The 20,243-nt window shown below is 43.1% G+C and overlaps 1 protein-coding gene across 4 annotated transcripts in view; it reads left to right on the top strand.

The window, feature by feature from the left end:
* SLC6A1 (solute carrier family 6 member 1) overlaps nt 1–17,849 on the top strand; it is a 528,744-nt gene extending 510,895 nt beyond the window's left edge. For all 4 annotated transcript variants that reach the window (XM_069206662.1, XM_069206663.1, XM_069206664.1 and 1 more), the window contains one exon: nt 15,513–17,849. In XM_069206662.1, coding sequence (XP_069062763.1) covers nt 15,513–15,617 — 105 coding nt within the window. In that variant the 3' untranslated portion in view covers nt 15,618–17,849. The remainder of the gene's footprint in view (nt 1–15,512) is intronic.
* Nucleotides 17,850–20,243: the final 2,394 nt, after the last annotated feature.

The raw sequence follows: 20,243 nt of genomic DNA, 5'->3' as shown, positions 1-20,243 counted from the left end.
ACACATCACAACTGCACACAAACACCACAACACATCAACACACCAAACTAAGAACCCCCCACTCGACAACAAGCCCCGAACACCCCACCCTTGCACACAACAGCACCTGCAAACCACATCACTACCACCATGTCTCTTCAAAAGCACCCACGATTCTCAGACAAAGAGTTGAGGGTCATGGTCGATGAAATCATCAGGGTAGAGCCACAGCTGTTGAGAGCACATTTCCAGCAAACATCCATAGACAGGAAAATAGAGTTTTGGTGGAGGATAGTTGACAGGGGCAACGCAGTGGGCACCCATCTACCCACAAGGGAGGACATCAGGAAGAGGTGGAACGATCTGATGGGGAAAGTGCACTCCATAGCTTCATGACACCAGATTGCCATCAACAAGACTCCCCCAGAGTTCACATTGTGGGAGGAGAAGGTCTTGGACATCATGCATCCAGAGGACCTGACAGGAATAACTGAAGGACTGGACTCTGGTAAGTCAACAACACTCCCCTGGCACCGACTCCTGCACAGCATGCGTCCCCAATACCCTATCACTCCCCAATTCACCCCGTCTAACACTTCTGGCCCCAATCACCTGATGACCCTCCCCTGCATGCCACACCATTCGACTCCCACTATCCCCACAAAGTCACTGCCTAGTGCACAGATAGCACTCACAAGGGCAAGCACCACAACTCCCACAATGCATTACTCTCTACACATGAAAATATGCCATTCCCACCTCACAGTGGAACACCTGCACTTGAAACCATCACACATGCTACACATACTGGATGTTTCTACTGCATACTACTACATGGCAATAACAGCAATGTGATCCACTAGCCATTACCCTCAATGGAACATGGAAACAATGTCACAATCCATCTCCCACAAACAATGTCTGCAGTGCTGCATCTGTCATTGCCATCACTGGGAAGCAAGTCAAGCCACTGTATGCATCAGACTATGAAACAAACAATACACCTCTACAATGTAAATCTCTCCCTCTCCATCCACAGGTACCACCTGCCACTGTCACCACGCAGAGGATGCCAGAGACAGCCAGCCCTCCTCAGGATGAAGGCCCCATTGGATGTCTGGCCTATGACGACTTACTTGGCCCATCTGGGACAACTGGTCAATTCATCACCACCAGTCCCACATTGCCCACATCTGCGTCCCCCACCCCAGTGGCAACAACAGCACAGCCAATTCCTCGTCCCCAGACGTGTTCCAGCAGTGTGCCCTACAGTACAGGGACCAGGGTCAACCCCTCGTACCCAAGACAATGAAGGTCCTGGTGTAACTGTGAGTGGGCACATTGTGTCAGGGGCACAGGAAAGGGAACCAGGGGAAGTGGGAGGGCACCTGTGGGCCAAGGGATGGGGCCCCCAAGGGAAACAACTGGCCAGGAGACCATCTCCAAAGTCCTCGGATCATACCAGCAATCCCAGAACAAGATGGGCCAGATCCTCTCAACCTTGCAGGAGAACCAGAGGCTGCAGAGGAAAACCACCAGGAGGCCATTCAGCAGCAACAGGCTCACAATGCCACCATGGCCTCCATTGCAGGGGTGCTCAAGGAACTTACTCCCATCCTGCGTGCGCCCTCCACCCACCAGCAGGCCCCTTCCACTTGTCACATACCTGTCAGAGGACCTGATGCCAAGACCAAAACCACTGCCAGGAAGTGAGCCTCTTCTAAACATTCTCCCTTGTATGCCAATGAGACACCATGTTGACTGTCCACTGTCATGTCTCCAGTTTCCCATGGCCCCTCAGATAATGGACCTGGACTATCTACAGCTGGTCTCACTACTCTGATGATGTCATCCACCATGACCCCACTCATCACCCATTCCACTTGTGAATCACAATAAACAAACACTGAGCGCAGCTGCTGCTTACCTGTCTTTATTGTTACAAGTAAGATTTACTGTTATACAATATGTCATTACAGTTAACACATTGACCATTAAAAGTCTGGAAGATGGACATAAGGGGAGCAATGTGCAGGGACTATGAGACTAGAACAGACATATTCCGAAATCGTGTGTCAAGGAAGCCACCAGAAACCAGAGTAGCACCACCCAACAGATCTGCAAATAGACCAAGAAAGGGACAACAGTCACAATAAGAGTCAATGTTGCACACTCTCCACACATGCAGTATAGTCAAGCTCCCTAGTGCAAATAGGCAAGTCGAATGTTAACACATATTATTATGGCAGACCCACCTTTTCCAGGCATGCATTCCTAGTGGTCCATCCCTCACAGCTGAAGTTATGTTCCATAATCATCCATTGTGTACAGTGAGGATAGGTAGCAATACTGATAACACTAATACGTTGGCAGTCCTATTGTAGTTGACATAGCAGTACAGAGAACATACAACATGCCCAAGTCTTTGCAAGTTTGATGCTAGACAACAGCATAGTAAAAATAGCTCTGACATTAGAACAGTAACACATCCCCTGATGGCCAATATATGTTCCCCCAAACCCACACAGTGGCATAGCTGCACTTAATTCCTCCACTGATGGCACACATCAGGAGTAGCAATGTCACAAGGCAGACAGCAGTACAGTTCACACACAACATAATTAACACATACCTGTATTTCATTGGAAGTATTGTTGGATCAACTCTGTTCAAGTGTCAGCTGCATCCTCATCATCTGCCTCCTCATCACTATCTCTGTCACCATCATCAGCCACTGGTCCAGTTGCCACCTCCTCTACATCCAATAATGGGATGTGACATCTCAGGGCAACATTGTGAAGCATGCAGCAGGCAACATTGATCTGGTAGACTTTTAGTGGTCTGTAGAGCAGGGCACCTCCTGAGATGTGTAGACACCAGAATCTGGCCTTCAGTATCCCACATGTAAAATGTCAGCCGCCTGTCCTGAAAGCACAGGACAGATGGAAGTGACCTAATTCCACAGGCATTAGTGGTCATGGCGGTAGGCGGTCTCAACCGTCGTGAAACTCCTCATTGGCTAACATTGTTGCCTATGGGAGACTGGGTCCAATGATGATCACCACCGGCAGTAACTGTCTTGTACGCGGCGGAGGTGACCGCCATTTTCTGTTGCATAGCTCACTTGACTCCTGACATTCGTGCAAGCAAGACCTCCACTGTGTGAGCTGCTGTGTACTGTCTCTGGGAGCCATTATACCACATCCTGCAAGAAATAGGGCCCCTGCCTTTACCCAGGATGAGCTGAAGAAGCTAGTCAAAGGGGTCCTACCGCTGTATGGACAGCTGTATGGGGCACCAGAGCAGCAGGTAAGTCCAATGTTCCTGTCCTGTCTGACAGTGATGTGTGTGGATTTGAAAGACGTTGAGATGACGCACATGGAGTGAATGCATGCAGATGGCAAAGGAATTGGTGCTTTAGTGCCGTACAAAAATGTTTGTATGGTCATGAGATGTGTCTGATACTTGAAGCCCACTGCTGTTGCTGTGATGCTACTTTACATGACTTTCTTCTTCTGTCTGTGTCACCCATGCAGGTCAGTGCCCATCAGAAGAAGGGGATTTGGTGTGCCATTGTCAAACAAGTGCGGGGCAGATACCCACTGCAGAACGTGGAGGGAAGCCCAGAGACGCTTGGCCCATAAGACTGCGGAGGCCCAGCTAGGGACATCCTTTTGGCGGTGGCCCACCCTAAGGTGGATGGGCGCTTGAGTGCAGCACAGCAGCCACAAGGGGGTAAGTACACACTCACACCTTGCTAATGGTAGGCATGTATGGGTTTGGGTAGCCTACTATTGGTAAGATGTAGTATAGATCATTCGTAGTTGCACATTGGCTATGGGTATGAGCCACCCTGGCAGGATTTGTCTCGATTATGTGTGCCAATACCATGCAGACAGTGACTCATGAAGGGACTTACTTCCATGTTAGAGTTTGCCTGGACACATTACACATCTTTTGAGTGAGCAGCTCCTCCCATCAGTATACCTGATGTGTCAGAGCATTGCCATCAGTCATAGTCTGCTACTATGACAGAGGTAATTGGTGAGTTCTCAATCAGCTGCCTCACACTGTAAGTGTAGATGGCTGCAGGGCTCCAAGATGTTACTGGCTACATTGTTAAAGGATTTGTTGGCATTCTACCTTGCCATGCAGGAATTGTTTGAGTAAGGAGTACAGGGTATATCTATGTAAACGGCCATGGGAGTGTGGCAAGTACTGTGCTACTGTGCATTGTAGTACCTTTCATCAAGTCAAAGAGTGCCAATGTCTCCACATTAGTAGGTTTTCACTGCATAGCTTCTGTTCCCCCTATGATTTCCCACAGTTGTGCATGTCAATGTAAAGGCATGCAATGCCCTGGCATATCAGCAGAATATGAGGTTGTTACTCTGTGTGAATGATGGGTAGGTATTGACCCATTGCACCCTTTTTTCTCAGTAGGCTGATACCAGCGGAGCCAAGGGGACCAGTATGACGGAGGGCGAGGGGAGTGTCATGGGGTGGACCTGATCAACAACTTTCTTTTTGGATTCCTCCTCTGATGGATGCTCCATGGTCGTGGCAGACCCATCTGGGACCAGCCCAGCACCATCCTTGTCCGCCAACCCCTTATCAGCACCACCCTCCCTGTAGCTCCCCACCCAGTTGCCTACTCATCCGGGAGGGTGGACGTCTCCTTCACCGCAGGCACCTCTGCCGCTGCCCCAGTCAGCCATGCTGCCCTCAATGAGGAGGCTATTGACCTCCTGAGGTCCATCTCTGTGGGACAGTCAACCATCGAGAAAACCATCCAGGGACTAGCATCACAGATGCAACAGACAAATTCCTACCTGGAAGGCATTCACAGTGCCCTGACTGCCCTGCAGAGATCCCTTCAGGCTCTGGCCTCCTTGTTGATGGCAGCCAGGGTCCCTTCATCTTCTGCCCCCCTTCCAGCTACCTGTGCCCAATCCCACACCTCTCTCCCCAAACCCATCCAGAGCACACAGTCAAACCACCATTCATCCACCTCAGCCGACACGGTTCACAAAGACAAACACAGGCACTACAAGTCCCACGATTGCCATGCACACAGACAACAGACACATGCAGACACCACAATATCCACTCCCTACACAGACTTCCCCACCACCTCCTCCCTTGCAGACACTACACCACTCAAACCTGCTATCACCACATCAACACTCCCAGATCCAGCCAAATAGTCCCCTCATGCCCACCATCACCACAATAGCAGACCCCCATACATCCACCCCATACACCACATGCACACTCACCACGACTACCAACACCCCTACATGCAGCACATCAACCTTACCTGTAGATACCACCCCCATAGACACTCACACATCCACCCTGTCATCTCCCTGCATCTCCTTCCCCTCCTCCCAGTACACCTAAATGTCTGCACTCACCCACCCAACAGACACCCAGCACACACATGGCATCCACCCATGCACCAACACCTGAGGCACATACACATGCACACCTCTGAAGCACTCACCCTCCCTCCACTCCCAAACGTTTTTCCAATGAGCACCCTTGTGACCCTAAAAAAGATTCCTCTATGTGTTTGCCCTGTTCCATCCCACTGTCCCAGTCCCGGTTTCCCCCAAGCACCCTGGTACCCTCCCCACACCCAGTCCTCCCATGGCCCCCCTGGTACAGCCCATGCCCCTCCCACAGCAAAGACTTTGAGCCCCACAAAAACGAGGGTCAGCCCTCCCAAATCCAAAACCACGGGCCCTCCCCTAAAGTCAAAGACTAAGGGCAAACACCCCTAAACCAAACCAAAGGACCCCCTTCTCAAACCCAAGCCCCCACCTCAGCCCCCCTCCCATCACCCCTGAGATGCCCGCCTGCCCCATTGATGCCCCTGTTATGTGGAGGCCACTTTGCAGTCAGGAGTCAAGTTGGACCCAGACACATTGCCCACTGTGCCTGAGGCACTGTGAACAATTGGACTGGCCAGTAGGCCCATTTCGTACATAGTATTTTTGCCATAATTTTCTATATATGTATTATATCTGCACCAGTGAACTGTTGGTGTCAAGGGTTACAAACTCGTCCTGCCTTTCCTGCCACATATGTGTTGTATGTGTGTAAGTTGGTGTATGTCTTGTGTGTATGTGATGTGTTTGTGTAGCAGCATGAGTTGTGTGGGTGAGTGGTGCTATGCACTTGTTGTGATGTGTTGTGTTGGTGTTGTGTGGCTTTGTGTGGTAGTGGTGTTTGTGTTGTGATGCATCTTTGATGTACTTTGTGTGTTGGGTGGATGTGGTGTGTGATCTGATACATCGTTTGCCAGTGTTATTGTTTCTATTGATTGTGTGCTGTTGTTACGTGTTGCTGCCATTATGTGTTTTCCTGTGGAGGTGTGCTGTGTACCTCTCTGCCAATGCGTTTGTGAGGTTACAATGGTGTTGTCGTTGTGTGACTCAGTGGTGTTGTGTGTAGATGTGTTTGACAACGTATATAGTATAAAACAATGAAAGAAATGATCTCCTGCATAAAACAGGATTGAATAGAAAAGTAAACGCAAGGCCCAAGATAGAATTCATAACCAAATTTATCACAGTTATCAAGGAGAGTGAAGAAATGTTATCAAAGCACTCAGCAGTATAAGCAAGTGAGGAACATCTGAAGAATTAAATTCATAATACACCACTGATAATATTTGCAATAGCTATCTCTACAAAGAACACGGTTGTAAAAAGTCACTTTGCCATGACCAAAAAGTGGGTGGATTTAAAACAGAAGTGGTTTCATAAATTTATGAAATGCAAGGTGTGTGTCAATGGTGTGTATTTATCATATACAAGATATGGGGGCATATTTAAGAGCCCCTAGCGCCCGCTTGCCCCACATTAGTGTCATTTTTTTATATGCTAATGCAGCCCAACTATGCCACAATTGCATTGCAAGATTTATAAAGTGTCACAATGCATGCATTGTACCACTTTGAAACCCCTTGTGCAACATTATGCCTGTGCCAGGCATATTGTATGCAAGGGGGGTGTTCCCCCACTAGGGGGGGCTGAAAAAATGAAGCAATGAAATCTAAGATTTCTTTGTGTACTTTTTTTCAGCATTTTTAGTGCTTGCTCAGAGCAGGCATTAAAAGGGGTCACACCATTATTTATAATGGACCCATGTAGTGTTCAGGGTTAGTGCCCAAATTTGGCACTAACCCTCAACAGTACATCATTAGCATCAAAAATCCTAACGCTATTGCCCCCTACCCTGCGCCATGGTGTTCCGTCTTTTAAATACGGTGCATACATGGTGGCAGTAGTGGATGCAAGGAATGTGGCACTGCACTGGGTGCCGCGCCAAGTTTCCTAAATCTGCCCCATGGTTTGAAAGGAATCACATGTGAGAATTAATATGTAGTGTAAATGTAAAAATGACCTTGCAAAAAAAATTACGTTGGGCTCACGAAATGTAAACTTAAAAGCAGTAAAAATAATATTTGACCACACATGTGCAAGAAAAAAAGTTAATTTTCATTATGAGAAGACACGCCCAGGTGTTGATAAATCTCTACCATTTGTATGTAGAGACCAAATAATGTTGAATGGAAGGGGTGGTGACAGATTGAAAAAGATGAGAAGACTGCATTGGGCAGTGATTAAATATTTTAACACTTAAGGCAAATAATACAATTTTGATGTAGACAAGCATGTTCATTTAGGCTAAAGCTTTGATTTCTTAATTAGAAAGAATAGACTGAGACGGAATCAAACATACCCCAAAGCCACCAAAAAGAAAATCCGTTAATCTGATAAAAAATGAATAAATTGTGCACTATTACACACTAGAGGGTGTTTTGTGTGTGTGTTGTAAATCAGAATGGGATTGCCAATGGGACTCCCAGCGAAATTCATTACAATGAAATTATAAAAGAAAGACTACGAGTCCCATCAGCCACTTTACGGAATCTAGAAAACATGGAGTGCGTGGTAATAAATATGTTGATATAAATGAAAAGACAGAAGGAACAAAAACATTCATGACAAAGTATGAAGAGACGAAATGACGAAATCGGAGAACAAGGTTTTTGAATCTCCTTGTTTTAAAAAAATCTTTTTGATCGAAAACAAAATCACAATACTTTTATAAACCTGAAAGGTTGACCGGTTGTTTTAAATTTAACTGCGATTTTTCTAGCACCCCACCGTTTTATAATACCTAGTAACAGCTGCTGCATTTAGAGGTGTACATTCAAATTCATTTTACTACAAAACGTGAATTACATCCCAGCCGTAAATTAAACCTATTGAGCTTGCATACGAACATAGCTTTGTAAACTGGTCCCTCTCTACCTACAGCAAGGCGTCTGCTAAACAAATAAATGACAGTAAAATTCCATTTAAATGTATATACATTTTCTGCACGAAATGCTGTTCTAGACGTAGCATCCAGATAGTCCCAGAAAGAGCAGATGCTGTTATCTAGCCTGAGACATAAGCGTTACAACTCTTGCTCTTGTGTGCACCTTAGGCCTGGCAGAAGAGTATTTTTAGCAATGGTGCATGATTTATCCATCCAGGGCAATTATACAAAGCCAAAGCGCATGTGCAATCATACCCTGCCTCTGAAGGAGTTCCATCAAGCCAAAGGGGCAGACACAGATCAGCCTTGAGCTGCCCAGCTGGACATATTAGCACACCGATCCAGGCACATGGGGAGGTCTGATCTGCCAAAGGAGAATTCATAGCATGAGTATTCCCGGCCTAAAACCTCAGCAGCCTAGCCCTGAAGAAGCAACATCATGGACACAGGCTGTTCAGCCCTGCTACCTGACACTCTGAGGCCAACAGTTGAGCATCTGGAACGTGCAAAGGAGCGAGAACATGACACGTCTCTCTGGTACATACACTGTCACGCTCTGTCACGTTCCTATTTTAAAACACAGGTCATCGCAATGCAGCAGATAATTTGTCAACCTAACACAAGACCAACCTCATACTCAAAAAACAGTCCAGTCTTACAGATAAAAAGTACCAGCCCAAAACATGAGGAATTCTAACTGCCGCATGCACAGTCATGCCTTGATTCGTGATCAGTTCAGTTTTGAAAAAAGATCATGAAAGTTCTAGCAATAGAGCATTCCCAGTTTCACAGAAGAAAGAAACATCTTGGTATTGTAGCAGACAGATTATTGGAACAGCAGGCCAGTCGTTGCACAAAAGCAGTCTTAATCCTGCATATAAGGTATCCAGACCTTGCACCACATCAGTTTACTTCTCACAGCTAGGGAGTGTAATTCAAACACATATTCATATCTTCCCTGGCACATGGGTTGTCAAGCCTCTAAAGGAAACAGTTCAGGCCTGGGCACTAACAGGACTATTATATTACTGCCTAATAAATGCCCCCAGTCTAATCACTCAGATAGGCCCAGCCTGGAACGTGAGCTTTCCTGGCTTGGCGCAGAAGTAGCACCAGGCAGAGCAGAGCTCTACCCAGAGCAGGCCTCTTTTTGCACACGTTCTGCACCTGAATTGAGGATTGACAATCAGGCCATCTCAACGCCAATATATCCTTGAATGCTATAGTACACTTAATGCAAATAACATAACACATAGCTAGAACTTGTAATTTAACACCACAATTGGCATATGAATCAGCTTCACACATGCAAGCAGCACCACTTTCATTTCGAACATCCCTTAGATGCTACGTGCAAAACCTTACGGATGATACCTTAACCTTGTCACATACTATAAACAATACTGACAGTGTTTCATATTCTGGTGGGGTGCTGGCACATGAAGAGTAAGGAAAAGCATCTAAATGCCCTTAACCACCCTAAACCATAAAATACTTTACCACCCAAATACCCTCAACCACCCTAAACCCCTAAAAAAACCATAACAACCAAATGCCCTTGCCCACCCTAAACCTTAAAAATACCCTTACCACCCAAATACCCATACCCTTCCTAACCCCTAAACTCTAAAAATCCCTTACCACACAATGCCTTCGCCCACCTAACCCTACCTAACCCTAAGCATATCCCTGCCATCCAAAAACCATTATCCACACTAAATCCTAAAGATTCCCCTACCACCCAAATGTCCTTACTCACCCTAAACCCTAAAAAGTCCTTAACACCCAAATGCCCTTGCCGACCCTAAACCCTAAGAATACCCATACCACCCAAATACCCTTACCCACAAACCCCAAATAACGCCCTTACCACCCAAATACCCTTACCACCCTAAACCCTAAAAATATCCTCACCACCCAAACATCCCTCCTAAAACTAAACTCAAAAAATACCTTGGCCACCCAAATATCCTTACCCACCCTAAAATCTAAAAATACACTTACCACCCAATACCTTTACCCACTCCTAAGCCCTAAAAATGACCTCACCCTCCTAGGTGCTCAGCATGACCCATGGTGTGAATCATTGACAGATCCTCGTATCCAGAACTGCTCACAGGCCCACTCACACACCCACTCACGCACACATTCACACCCCAATTACAGACCCACACAACTACTCACACACCCATGAAGGCACTCACACACCCGCTCACAGACCCAATTTTGGCATTTTACTGGGACATACCCTATTTTTACTATTTTGTGTGCTTTCAGCGTCCTTCCAGTTAGTGACAGATATGGGTGTGAAACCAATGCTGGATCCCAGAAAGCTAAACCTTTCTGAAAAGTAGACAAAACTCTGAATTCAGCAAGGGGTAATGTGTGTAGGTTTCCTACAGAAAATAACAGCTGAAATAAAAAAAGAATTGAAATTGAGGTGAAACAAACAGCCATTTTTCTCCACGTTTTACTCTGTAACTTTTTCCTGCAAAGTCAAATCTTTGAAAGCAATATACCGTTACATCTGCTGGACTCTTCTGGTTGTGGGGATATATAGTTCTTGTAGGTTCATCAAGAACCCTAGGTACCCAGACCAATAAATGAGCTGCACCTTGAAATGGGTTTTCATTCTATACCCGGTATACAGCAATTAATTTGCTGAAATATAAAGAGTGAAAAATAGGTATCAAGAAAACCTTCATATTTTCCAAATGGGCATAAGATAAGGTGTTGAGAAGCAGTGGTTATTTTCAAATTTCTGAATTCTGAGGTTCCCATACTAGCATGTGAATTACAGGGCATTTCTCAAATAGACTTCTTTTTTACACAATGTCTTACATTTGGAAGGAAACAATGTAGAGAAAGACAAGGAACATTAACACTTGTTTTTCTATTCTGTTTTCCCCCAAGTCTCCAGATAAAAATGGTACCTCACTTGCGTGCGTAGGCCTAATGCTTGCAACAGGAAATTCAATATGAACACATCACATTTTCCCAAAGTAAACAGACCTGTTTTTTGCAAAGTGCCTAGCTGTGGATTTTAGCCTCTAGTTCAGCCATCACCTAGGGAAACCTACCAAACCTGCTCATTTTTTAAAACTAGACACCTAGGGGAAACTAAGATGGGGTGACTTGTGGAGCTCTAACCAGGTTCTGTTACACAGAATCCTTGGAAACTTCAAGATTTGGCCAAAAACACACTTTTTCTGGGATCTGAGAGGAGCCACAAATTTCCTTCCACCCAGTGTTCCCCAAGTCTCCTGATAAAAATAGGGTACCTCACTTGCGTGGGTAGGCCTAGTGCCAGTGACAGGAGATGCCCCAAAACACAACGTGGACACATCACATTTTCTCAAAGAAAACAGAGCTGTTTCTCGCAAAGTGCCAAGCTGTGGATTTTGGTTTCTAGCTCAGCTGGCACCTATGGAAACATACCAAACATGTGCATTTTTCAAAACTAGACACCTAGGGGAGTCCAAGAATCCTTTGCAAACCTCATAATTTGGTTAAAAAACACTTTTCCCTCACATTTCGGTGAGAGAAAGTTCTGGAATCTGAGAGGAGCCACAAATTTCCTTTCACCCAGATTTCCCCCAAGTCTCACAATAGAAATGGTATCTCACTTGTGTGGGTAGGCCTAGTGCCCGTGAAAGGAAATGCTCCAAAACATTATGTTGACACACCAAAATTATCAAATTCTAAACTACCTGTTTTTGTGGGGGGGTGACCTGCGATTTTGGTCCTGGGCTCAGCAGCCATATAGGGAAAACTACCAAACCCAAACATTTCTGAAAACTAGACACCCGAGGGAATCCAGGCAGGTGTGACTTGTGTGGATCCCCCAATGTTTTCTTACCCAGAGGCCTCAGCAAACCTCAAATTTAGCTTGAAAATCACATTTCCCCATATTTCTGTATGGGATCACCACAGCGAGACAAATTTCTTACTACCCAATGTTCCTCTCAGTCTCCCAGGAAAAATTATACCTCACTTGTGTAGGTGGGACAAGTGCCTGTCACAGGGAAGAGCCAAAAACATGTCAAAATTAAGGGGGAACCAAAGCGGAGTTACAAAGGGCAGTATGAAAAAAAATAATTTTTAGGCTGACAAGTATGGCAGAATTTTTATCGGTATAGATGAGACAATGCTGGGTGGTAGTAATTTTGTGGATTCCTGCAGATTCCGGAAGGTTCCATCACAAAAATGTGGGAAAAACTTGTGATTTCCAGCAAAGTTGAAGGTGTGCAGAGCATTGTGGGTAAGAAAATGGTACTGGGTGCATGTGAAGCACACCACCCTGGACTCAGCCAGATGTTTAGTTTTCAGATGTTCCTAGGTCTTGTGCATTTTTCTCCATTGCAGCGTCCCAAAGTCCAAAAAGTGCAACCCTCACCATTCCAAGTGGGACGATTTTGAGAGTTAGCCGAGCTCACCAAAACCCAAAATAATCAAAATGTCCTCTTGCTTGCCATGGGATAAGATGTTTCAGCTGAAAGACTGTTATCCCTTTCAGTTGGGGTGGGGCATAACCATGCCCATACCAGTTGGTAGCCACCACCACAATAGTTTTTTTTCTTTTTTTAATTACCTGGCATCTAGTAGACTTTCTGACCCCCCGGGGTGTGGATCGGGGGTAATTGCCCCATCTGCCTAGTGGTGGGCAGAACAACTTTGGCCCTATTTATTTAGGGTGGGGGTATGGCCATACCTCACCCTCTTATTTTGAAAAGAAAATCTTACCTGGTCTCTGGTGGGCTTTCTGCACCCCTTGGGGGCAGACGGGCCTTCCAAAAATAGGCCGATCTGCCCCCAAGCAGGGCAGATATGGCCAACAGTAATGTGCCCCCATGGGGAGCGGCACTTGTCCAAGGGGCTGCCCCCTAAACAAAACACACACATACACAAACACCAATCCCTGGAGCCTAAGTGGTTTCTGCCCCTCCGGGGGCAGATTGACCTAATAGAAATAGGCCGATCTGCCCCCAAGGGGAGCAGAAATGTCCTAAAATAAATTCCCCACCTTTCCCCAGGGGAGCGACCCTTGCCTAAGTGGTCGCTCCCCAAACATAAAAACATAAAGTAAACAAAAAAATATATATATCCCTGTGGTCTAAGGGTTTCTGCCCCCCGGGGGCAGATCGGTCTAATTATAATAGGCCGATCTGCCCTCGGGGGGGGAATAAAAGGCCTAAAAATAGTGTGCCCCCCTGGGGAGCGGCCCTTGCCCAAGGGGCCTCTCCCCTTATGCGCAAGTGTGAAGAAATAACAAATAACAAAAATAGGCCGATCTGCCCCCATGGGGGCAGAAATGGCCTAAATAGAATTGCTCCCCCCCCCCAGGGGAGCGACCCTGGCCTAAGGGGTCACTCCCCATACATAAAAACAGCAAGTAAACAAACAAAAAAAATATCCCTGATGTCCAGGGGTTTCGACCCCCCCCCCCGGGGCAGATCGGCCTAATTATAATAGACCGATCTGCCTAAGGCCTAAAAATATTTTGCCCCCCCAGGGAGAGGCCCTTGCCCAAGGAGCCACTCCCCTTATTCAATTACATTAAAAAAAATAACTCTCTGGTGTCTAGTGGGCATTTCTGCTGTCAGATTGCATTGCGATCAGGCAGCAGAAATGTTTGCAGAGATATGAAAGGAAAGGAAAAGCCTTTCCTTTGCTTTCATGACTCTGTCTGCCCCCTCCTCCTTAGCAGAAGAGAAATGCTAAGCATTTTTCTTCTGCATCGCGCTGGAAGCATGCTTCCAGCGCAATGGGAGGTGACCTTTGATGAGGTCAGCATGCGATCGCGTGCTGATGTTATTAGATGTCACTGGGGGACCAGGGGGGTCGGGTGGAAGGGGAAGCGATTCCCCTTCCATGCGTGACTGGGGGTTGTGGTGGGAGGCCCATGAGGTAGGCCGGGTGCAGGATGAGCTGGTCTCGTCCCCGGGACACGGGAACCGTGTACGAGGACGAGACCCGCTCGTACCTGGTACCCTAGGGGTTAAACTACAGAAATTAGGTCCTAACTATAACTACCTAGTGGCTACCGCCACTGAATTATATCTATATATATATATATATGTATATATCTATATTGAGAGAGAGAGCGATAGAGAGATAGATAGATATCTCTATATATATGTATATATATATATATATATATGATATATCCCTACTATGTTGTTGTAAAGGCATGCCTGGTATAGACTTGCATTCTAAAGGTAATGCATGGTAAAGGCATTACATGGTAATGGAAGAGTTGCTATGCAGGCATCCCATGGTAAAGACTGCATTGTAAAGCATGTTTCCCTTCAGTCTCTTGCTTAGCTCCTGATTCAGTGAGCACCATGTTTCCTATGTGTAACTTTAACTAGGATACCAGTTGTCAAATGAGGCAAGTAGTTGCGGATCAGTAGTGATATATGGGACTTTCTACTGACATACTAGTATCACTTGAAAGGTTTTTGTGTAATGACAAAGGGATTTTCTGCTAACAAAACTGAATTATATGACTTATCCATCCATAACCATATTGTGTCATGGAGTGGTATAGAAAAACATCCTTAGACACAGGCATGCTTTTTCCACAACGTCTGGAGTACATTGAAGCCACAAAGTACTTGTTTGGAATTGACTGGCTGATTTAGGGCCCGTTTTGATTGTGGCATATTGGTGCTGTCCTGAGCTTTGTTGTAATGACAGTGAAAATGATAGCGTTTACATCTGATTTGAAGACCTTCTTCTATTTCTAATTTGCGATGTTACCTTATCAGTGGTTGCTTGACTGATAAAATGAATCAAATAATTCATAATTTATAAAACTAATTAAATCACACGTTTGCTTTACACCTGACACTACACACTAGTCTGTACCCACCAAGAAAGGCGAGAACCTGTTCTGTTGAGCTTCAGAATGGTGACACCACATGGACACAAATAGCAGTGTTTTCTAAGAACTGAGCAATCAAATACAAAACGTTACCTTTTGACTGACGAACACACATCTGAGTGATGTCAGAGCTCATTTTTATCATCCACTTTGACCAACTCCTACACTGCCTCAAGAAATCCTGATTAAGAGATGAGTAACTTGCCACAAGTCAAATCAAAGAACCATTGCAAATAGGCCAAACGCTTTTTAAATACCGATTATTTTACTGTGTGCATTTTAACTAAAATTCCTCCATTTTGTTTTTTAGCGTTTGCAAGCAATGATTCAACCAAAGGAAGATATTGTACACCCCGAAAATGGTCCAGAGCAGTTGTCCCAGAGCAACTCAGCAAACAAGGAAGCATATATTTAAACTTCTGTCTGAGAATGATACGGCACCAACATACAACACAAAATGGTTGATATGACCACAAAATTATGTCTGAAAAATAGTTACCTACCTCCAGAAGCTAAAAAAGGGGACCATCACCAGAACAGTACAAGGAAATCGATGAGGCTATTTTCATACCCTTGTGTGAGATAAGATGTGACATAATACTTTATGTTTTTCAGGCAACCTACAGACTGTTACTGTTTTATCTTTTCTCAATAAGAGCTGAATTTCTTGAAATTTGTAAGCTGCGTGCAACATTTGAAGCGATCTTTCCGCATCAAGACTTGGGTTTTTTGTGCTGATTATTTCTTAATCGTATGTCAATTTGTTTATTCAAGCTGTGTCGCAAGACTGTTATTTCTGATTTTACAAAAGAAAAAAGAAATTTGAAAGGAGATTTTTTACACAATATTTTGTACACAAAGAATATTCAGAAAAAAAGGCCAGCCCTCGAAATTCCTTGAGTAAGTGCCATTGTCTTGAACTTGCGTTCATTTACTTTGCAAGGCTTCGGACCAATATACAATCTAATACTAAAATCATTCCTGAGCCAGTGCTTTACTTCAAAGAGTCTACATTTAGTTGACATATAAAGGCAATACTACTGGCTTAATCCTTCCATTTTTAAGAGTATGTAAAAAGCACACTTATTTCACATTTTGATATCATTTACACGGACTCACACGATCATTTTCATGGACCATTTGAATTTGGAAATGGCTCATCCAAAAAGTTTACAAACAATTTTACTAACATTCTACAGCGCTAGTGTTCTGGTGTACCCAAAACATTTAAAGCACTGCAGTGTGGAAGGTAAAGAAAAGCTCAGGGCCAGCTTCTGGTATGTACATTTTCATGAGCAGAAATGTCTCTTGCTGGCCACATGACACTCTTTTGAAAATTGCAAATGGTAAGCAAAAGAAGTATACCTTTTTCTGTCTCCTGATGTTACAAGTGAGCTGCCCTGTTCAGTCTCAAGATCTTGGAACACTTATGTTAGCCGTCAAGGTACTACATGATGTTCTGTATGTCTAGACCTCCAGAAAACCTGGAAAACTGTGTTTATTGTTTACCCGTTTACTCATTTTTGAAGGATGGTGAAGACAACGAAAAACATGAAGAGCAGACTTGTTGCTCTAGCACAAGAAATTCCCCAATTTTACATTTCCAGTCTGGCAGCTAGTGACAGAGCAAAACAATGCCGTATTCAATGTTTGATTGTAAATGACTGTGACAGAAAAATGCAATCAACATGCTTTCAGAAAACTGTTGTGCAATGTAAAATGTTAGATAGCACATGCATAAACGTAAAACTAATATGTGGAAACGTTAACTGTGCACGTTGGTTTCTTTTGTCGTTTTTGTCTGAAAGTAACAAACATATGTTCTTGCAATAAGGTAATATTCTCAGAATGTCAAGCACATTATTTTAGAAAAAAAATAATATATATACATATATTTCAATTTTATGCATTCAAATTGTCGGACAACGAGTATTGTTTGGTAGATTTTGGTACTGTCTCATAGCAAATGTACAATAATCTAAAACCTAAAATGAATTATAAACGTTTGTAGCTGAACTCATTGCAAAGCACAGCACAGTTGTCTCGTAACATTCCAGAGTTTAGGCAGAAATGTCATATGTACCTGTCGCATATAACTCATACCATCACAATTGTGAATTTTGTTACGAATATCAACATCTCTCTATTGTTTAATGTAATTAAGTCCAAATGCAGTATTAAATGTTTGATTGTAAACAATGTTTTCGGAAATGTTTGTCAGACGTGCTCTATAGCAATCATCTGTACAAACTGTTATCTTATATTCTTATATAGCACAGAATAGTCTTGTAGAGCAACTGTGTGTAAATTGTGAATAGCTGTACCTTTTTGTAGTAACTGCCCTCAATATCAAAAATATTGTATGATCATATAAGCTTTCTTGCAATAAGATATTCTCTAAACACCAAGCAAATCTATCTCTATATGAAAATATATATGTAATATATACATATTCCTTATATATACAGAGCCTGTTAAAAGAGTACAGTATTATTTAGTAACTTGCAACCTGTTCTTTGGACCAAATGTACAATATTTATAAATTAAGATACATTTTAAATGTTTAACTATGGTGTTATATTTGAAGCACGGTTGTCATGTACGTTTCAGGAGTTTAGAAAACGAATAAAAATTCTATTATACATTACATGTGAAATGTCGTAAGCAATTCCTCTGACATCGAACCTTTAATTTGAATATAGATTATCATTATGCCATCTACTTTGAATTTTCTGGTTATTATTTGAACAGTGACTTCTGATTTTAAGTAAAATATACTTGAATAATATTTTCAGTAGCTCCCTAAATGGTTTCTGTAGCAGACGATGTATTTCATGAATTGCATCCTCCATAAATATCAAGTTTTAACAAGAGTGGCTAATTATAACAGAAAAGCTGTCATAAATGAGGCGTATGGGAAATTTGCCCTTGATTATAGATTAGATTGGAAAAATAGTAAAAAACCATGGTGCATCTTTACGTTTTGGGTTTCACATTTTGATTGGAAGGTCTTCATTGAAGACAAAAATATAAGATTAACCAGTTCAGTCAGTCAGTCAGTCAAAGATCTTTGTTCGACAATTGCCATAAAAGTACAAATTAAGATCACAATTTCAAATGAACAGACAAACAGGAAAAAAGAATAAAACACATCTACATATATTACAAAAAAGAGGGCAAAGTAATCTAATCCAAGTTCCTCATTCACAGATATTCCAATGTTCTTATCAGATCATTTACTAGTGTCTTGCAATATATTACCAAAATCTGTTTAAATACCCTAAAATGTGATAAAAGCCTTACTTCCTATGGAATAAAACTATCCTAAACCACATATATAAAGTATTAAATTTTAGACAAAGAATAGGTTTTAAAAATCAACATAGGTGAGATTAATAAATTACATAATATTAATACTGGTTCCTGATAGCAATAGATGACCTAATAAAATTTAAAACCTGAAAACAAATGTTGACATTTGGTAATTTCTGAAAATATATCAAAGCTTCCTTATAAAGGATCAGTCTTAATGTGCATAAAATAGGTAAGATAAAAGTATTTCTAGGGGTGGCATGAAGGGAGCAAAAGGGAAAGAAGTGAGAAGTACTTTGCTTTGAGCTAGCATCGTAGAGGCAAGGTGGTAATTCTTTTTGACAGATACACTGCTGGGGAAAGGCTACCTTAAAATTAATAAAATGTATTCTAAAAAAGATTAAAAGAGAATATATTTTTGTGCATGAAAACCAAGTCAAATAGGGTTCAATCTGTAAGGCCGTAACAACCTGGGTATATGAATCTAAAGATTTCAGATTCAAACAGCTATGAAGTCTTTTGTGCAAAGTATGCTCAGAGTGACGTGCTTTCAACAAGGACCTTGCAGTTGTAGTTAGCAGTTGTGGTTCTTCATACATATACCTAAGCCCCAGCCTGTCAAAGGATGTTCGCAAATACGAGAGCCATGGAATCCTGTTCAAGTTAGCCAATTGTGTGCATTCAGTAACACATTACTGCCCAAGGCTTGCCACTGGATTCGTCCAACATCTAATCCACAGCAAAAGGGGGGCAATAGAGACTGTGTCCTCTAAAAACCATTGACCCACCTCCTCGTGGATAATGATGTTTGCTATACACTTAGGTACCATAAATAATCTGTGCATACATTTATTCTCAGTACATTGGAGAGTGGGTACTTTAATATAGCTCCAGACTCCAGCCCCGTATAGGGCTGCTGAGACACACTTGGAGTTATATAGCGTTATAATCTGAGAAGATGGTCTGTGGCTCAGTTTACGAGTAAAACGAAAAATTGCTTCCGTGTTCCTTGCCATTTGTTGGGTCTTAAATTTAAGGTGAGTATTCCAAAGCATAGAGGAACTTATATGCATACCTAAGTAACAGAAATCCCTCACCATATTAATGATATTGCACCCCATAGTAAATATTTTAGATTTTGTATTTCGGGGGCCACATGTCATAACAAATGTCTTATAATTTACTTTCAGATCTAAGTCCAACATGAAGTTCAAAAAAAGATCCAACAGGCCATGTAAACCATTTGCAGTGCGTGCAATAAGTACGGCATCATCTGCATATAATAAAACTGGAAGCAATCTCTGACACATCTTTGGCACATCCTTCCCATTTTTTATCAAAAAATCGTAAAGCCCACCAGTTCAAGAATAACATATTCAGGTGGTGAAATGCATTATGTTAAGAATCTTGAGGACTTGAAATGGGAGTTTATATTGGTATTGTACCATACAAAATACTTCTCTCACAAAATGGACTTGTAATCGACTGCTCTCAAATTCTTATGTTGTAAACCTCCTTTAACCATCAAGAAAATCTCAAGGGGCTAGAATATTTGCAGATGGAAGACACAGATCAAAAATATGAATCACAATTGACTGTAGACATTGGCAAGCACATGCAGAGAAATTTGAAAGGGGAAGGAAATAAACTGGGGATGGAATAAAGGGCAATTTTGTATATTTTCGAAGGTTACTGAAAGACATCTCTTGCTGTAGTGATTTGACAAGTG

The sequence above is a fragment of the Pleurodeles waltl genome, chromosome 9, assembly GCF_031143425.1.
Source record: "Pleurodeles waltl isolate 20211129_DDA chromosome 9, aPleWal1.hap1.20221129, whole genome shotgun sequence".
Taxonomy (NCBI): domain Eukaryota; kingdom Metazoa; phylum Chordata; class Amphibia; order Caudata; family Salamandridae; genus Pleurodeles; species Pleurodeles waltl.
The sequence above is the reverse complement of the archived record's forward strand: the minus strand, read 5'-3'. Positions and strand labels throughout refer to the sequence as shown.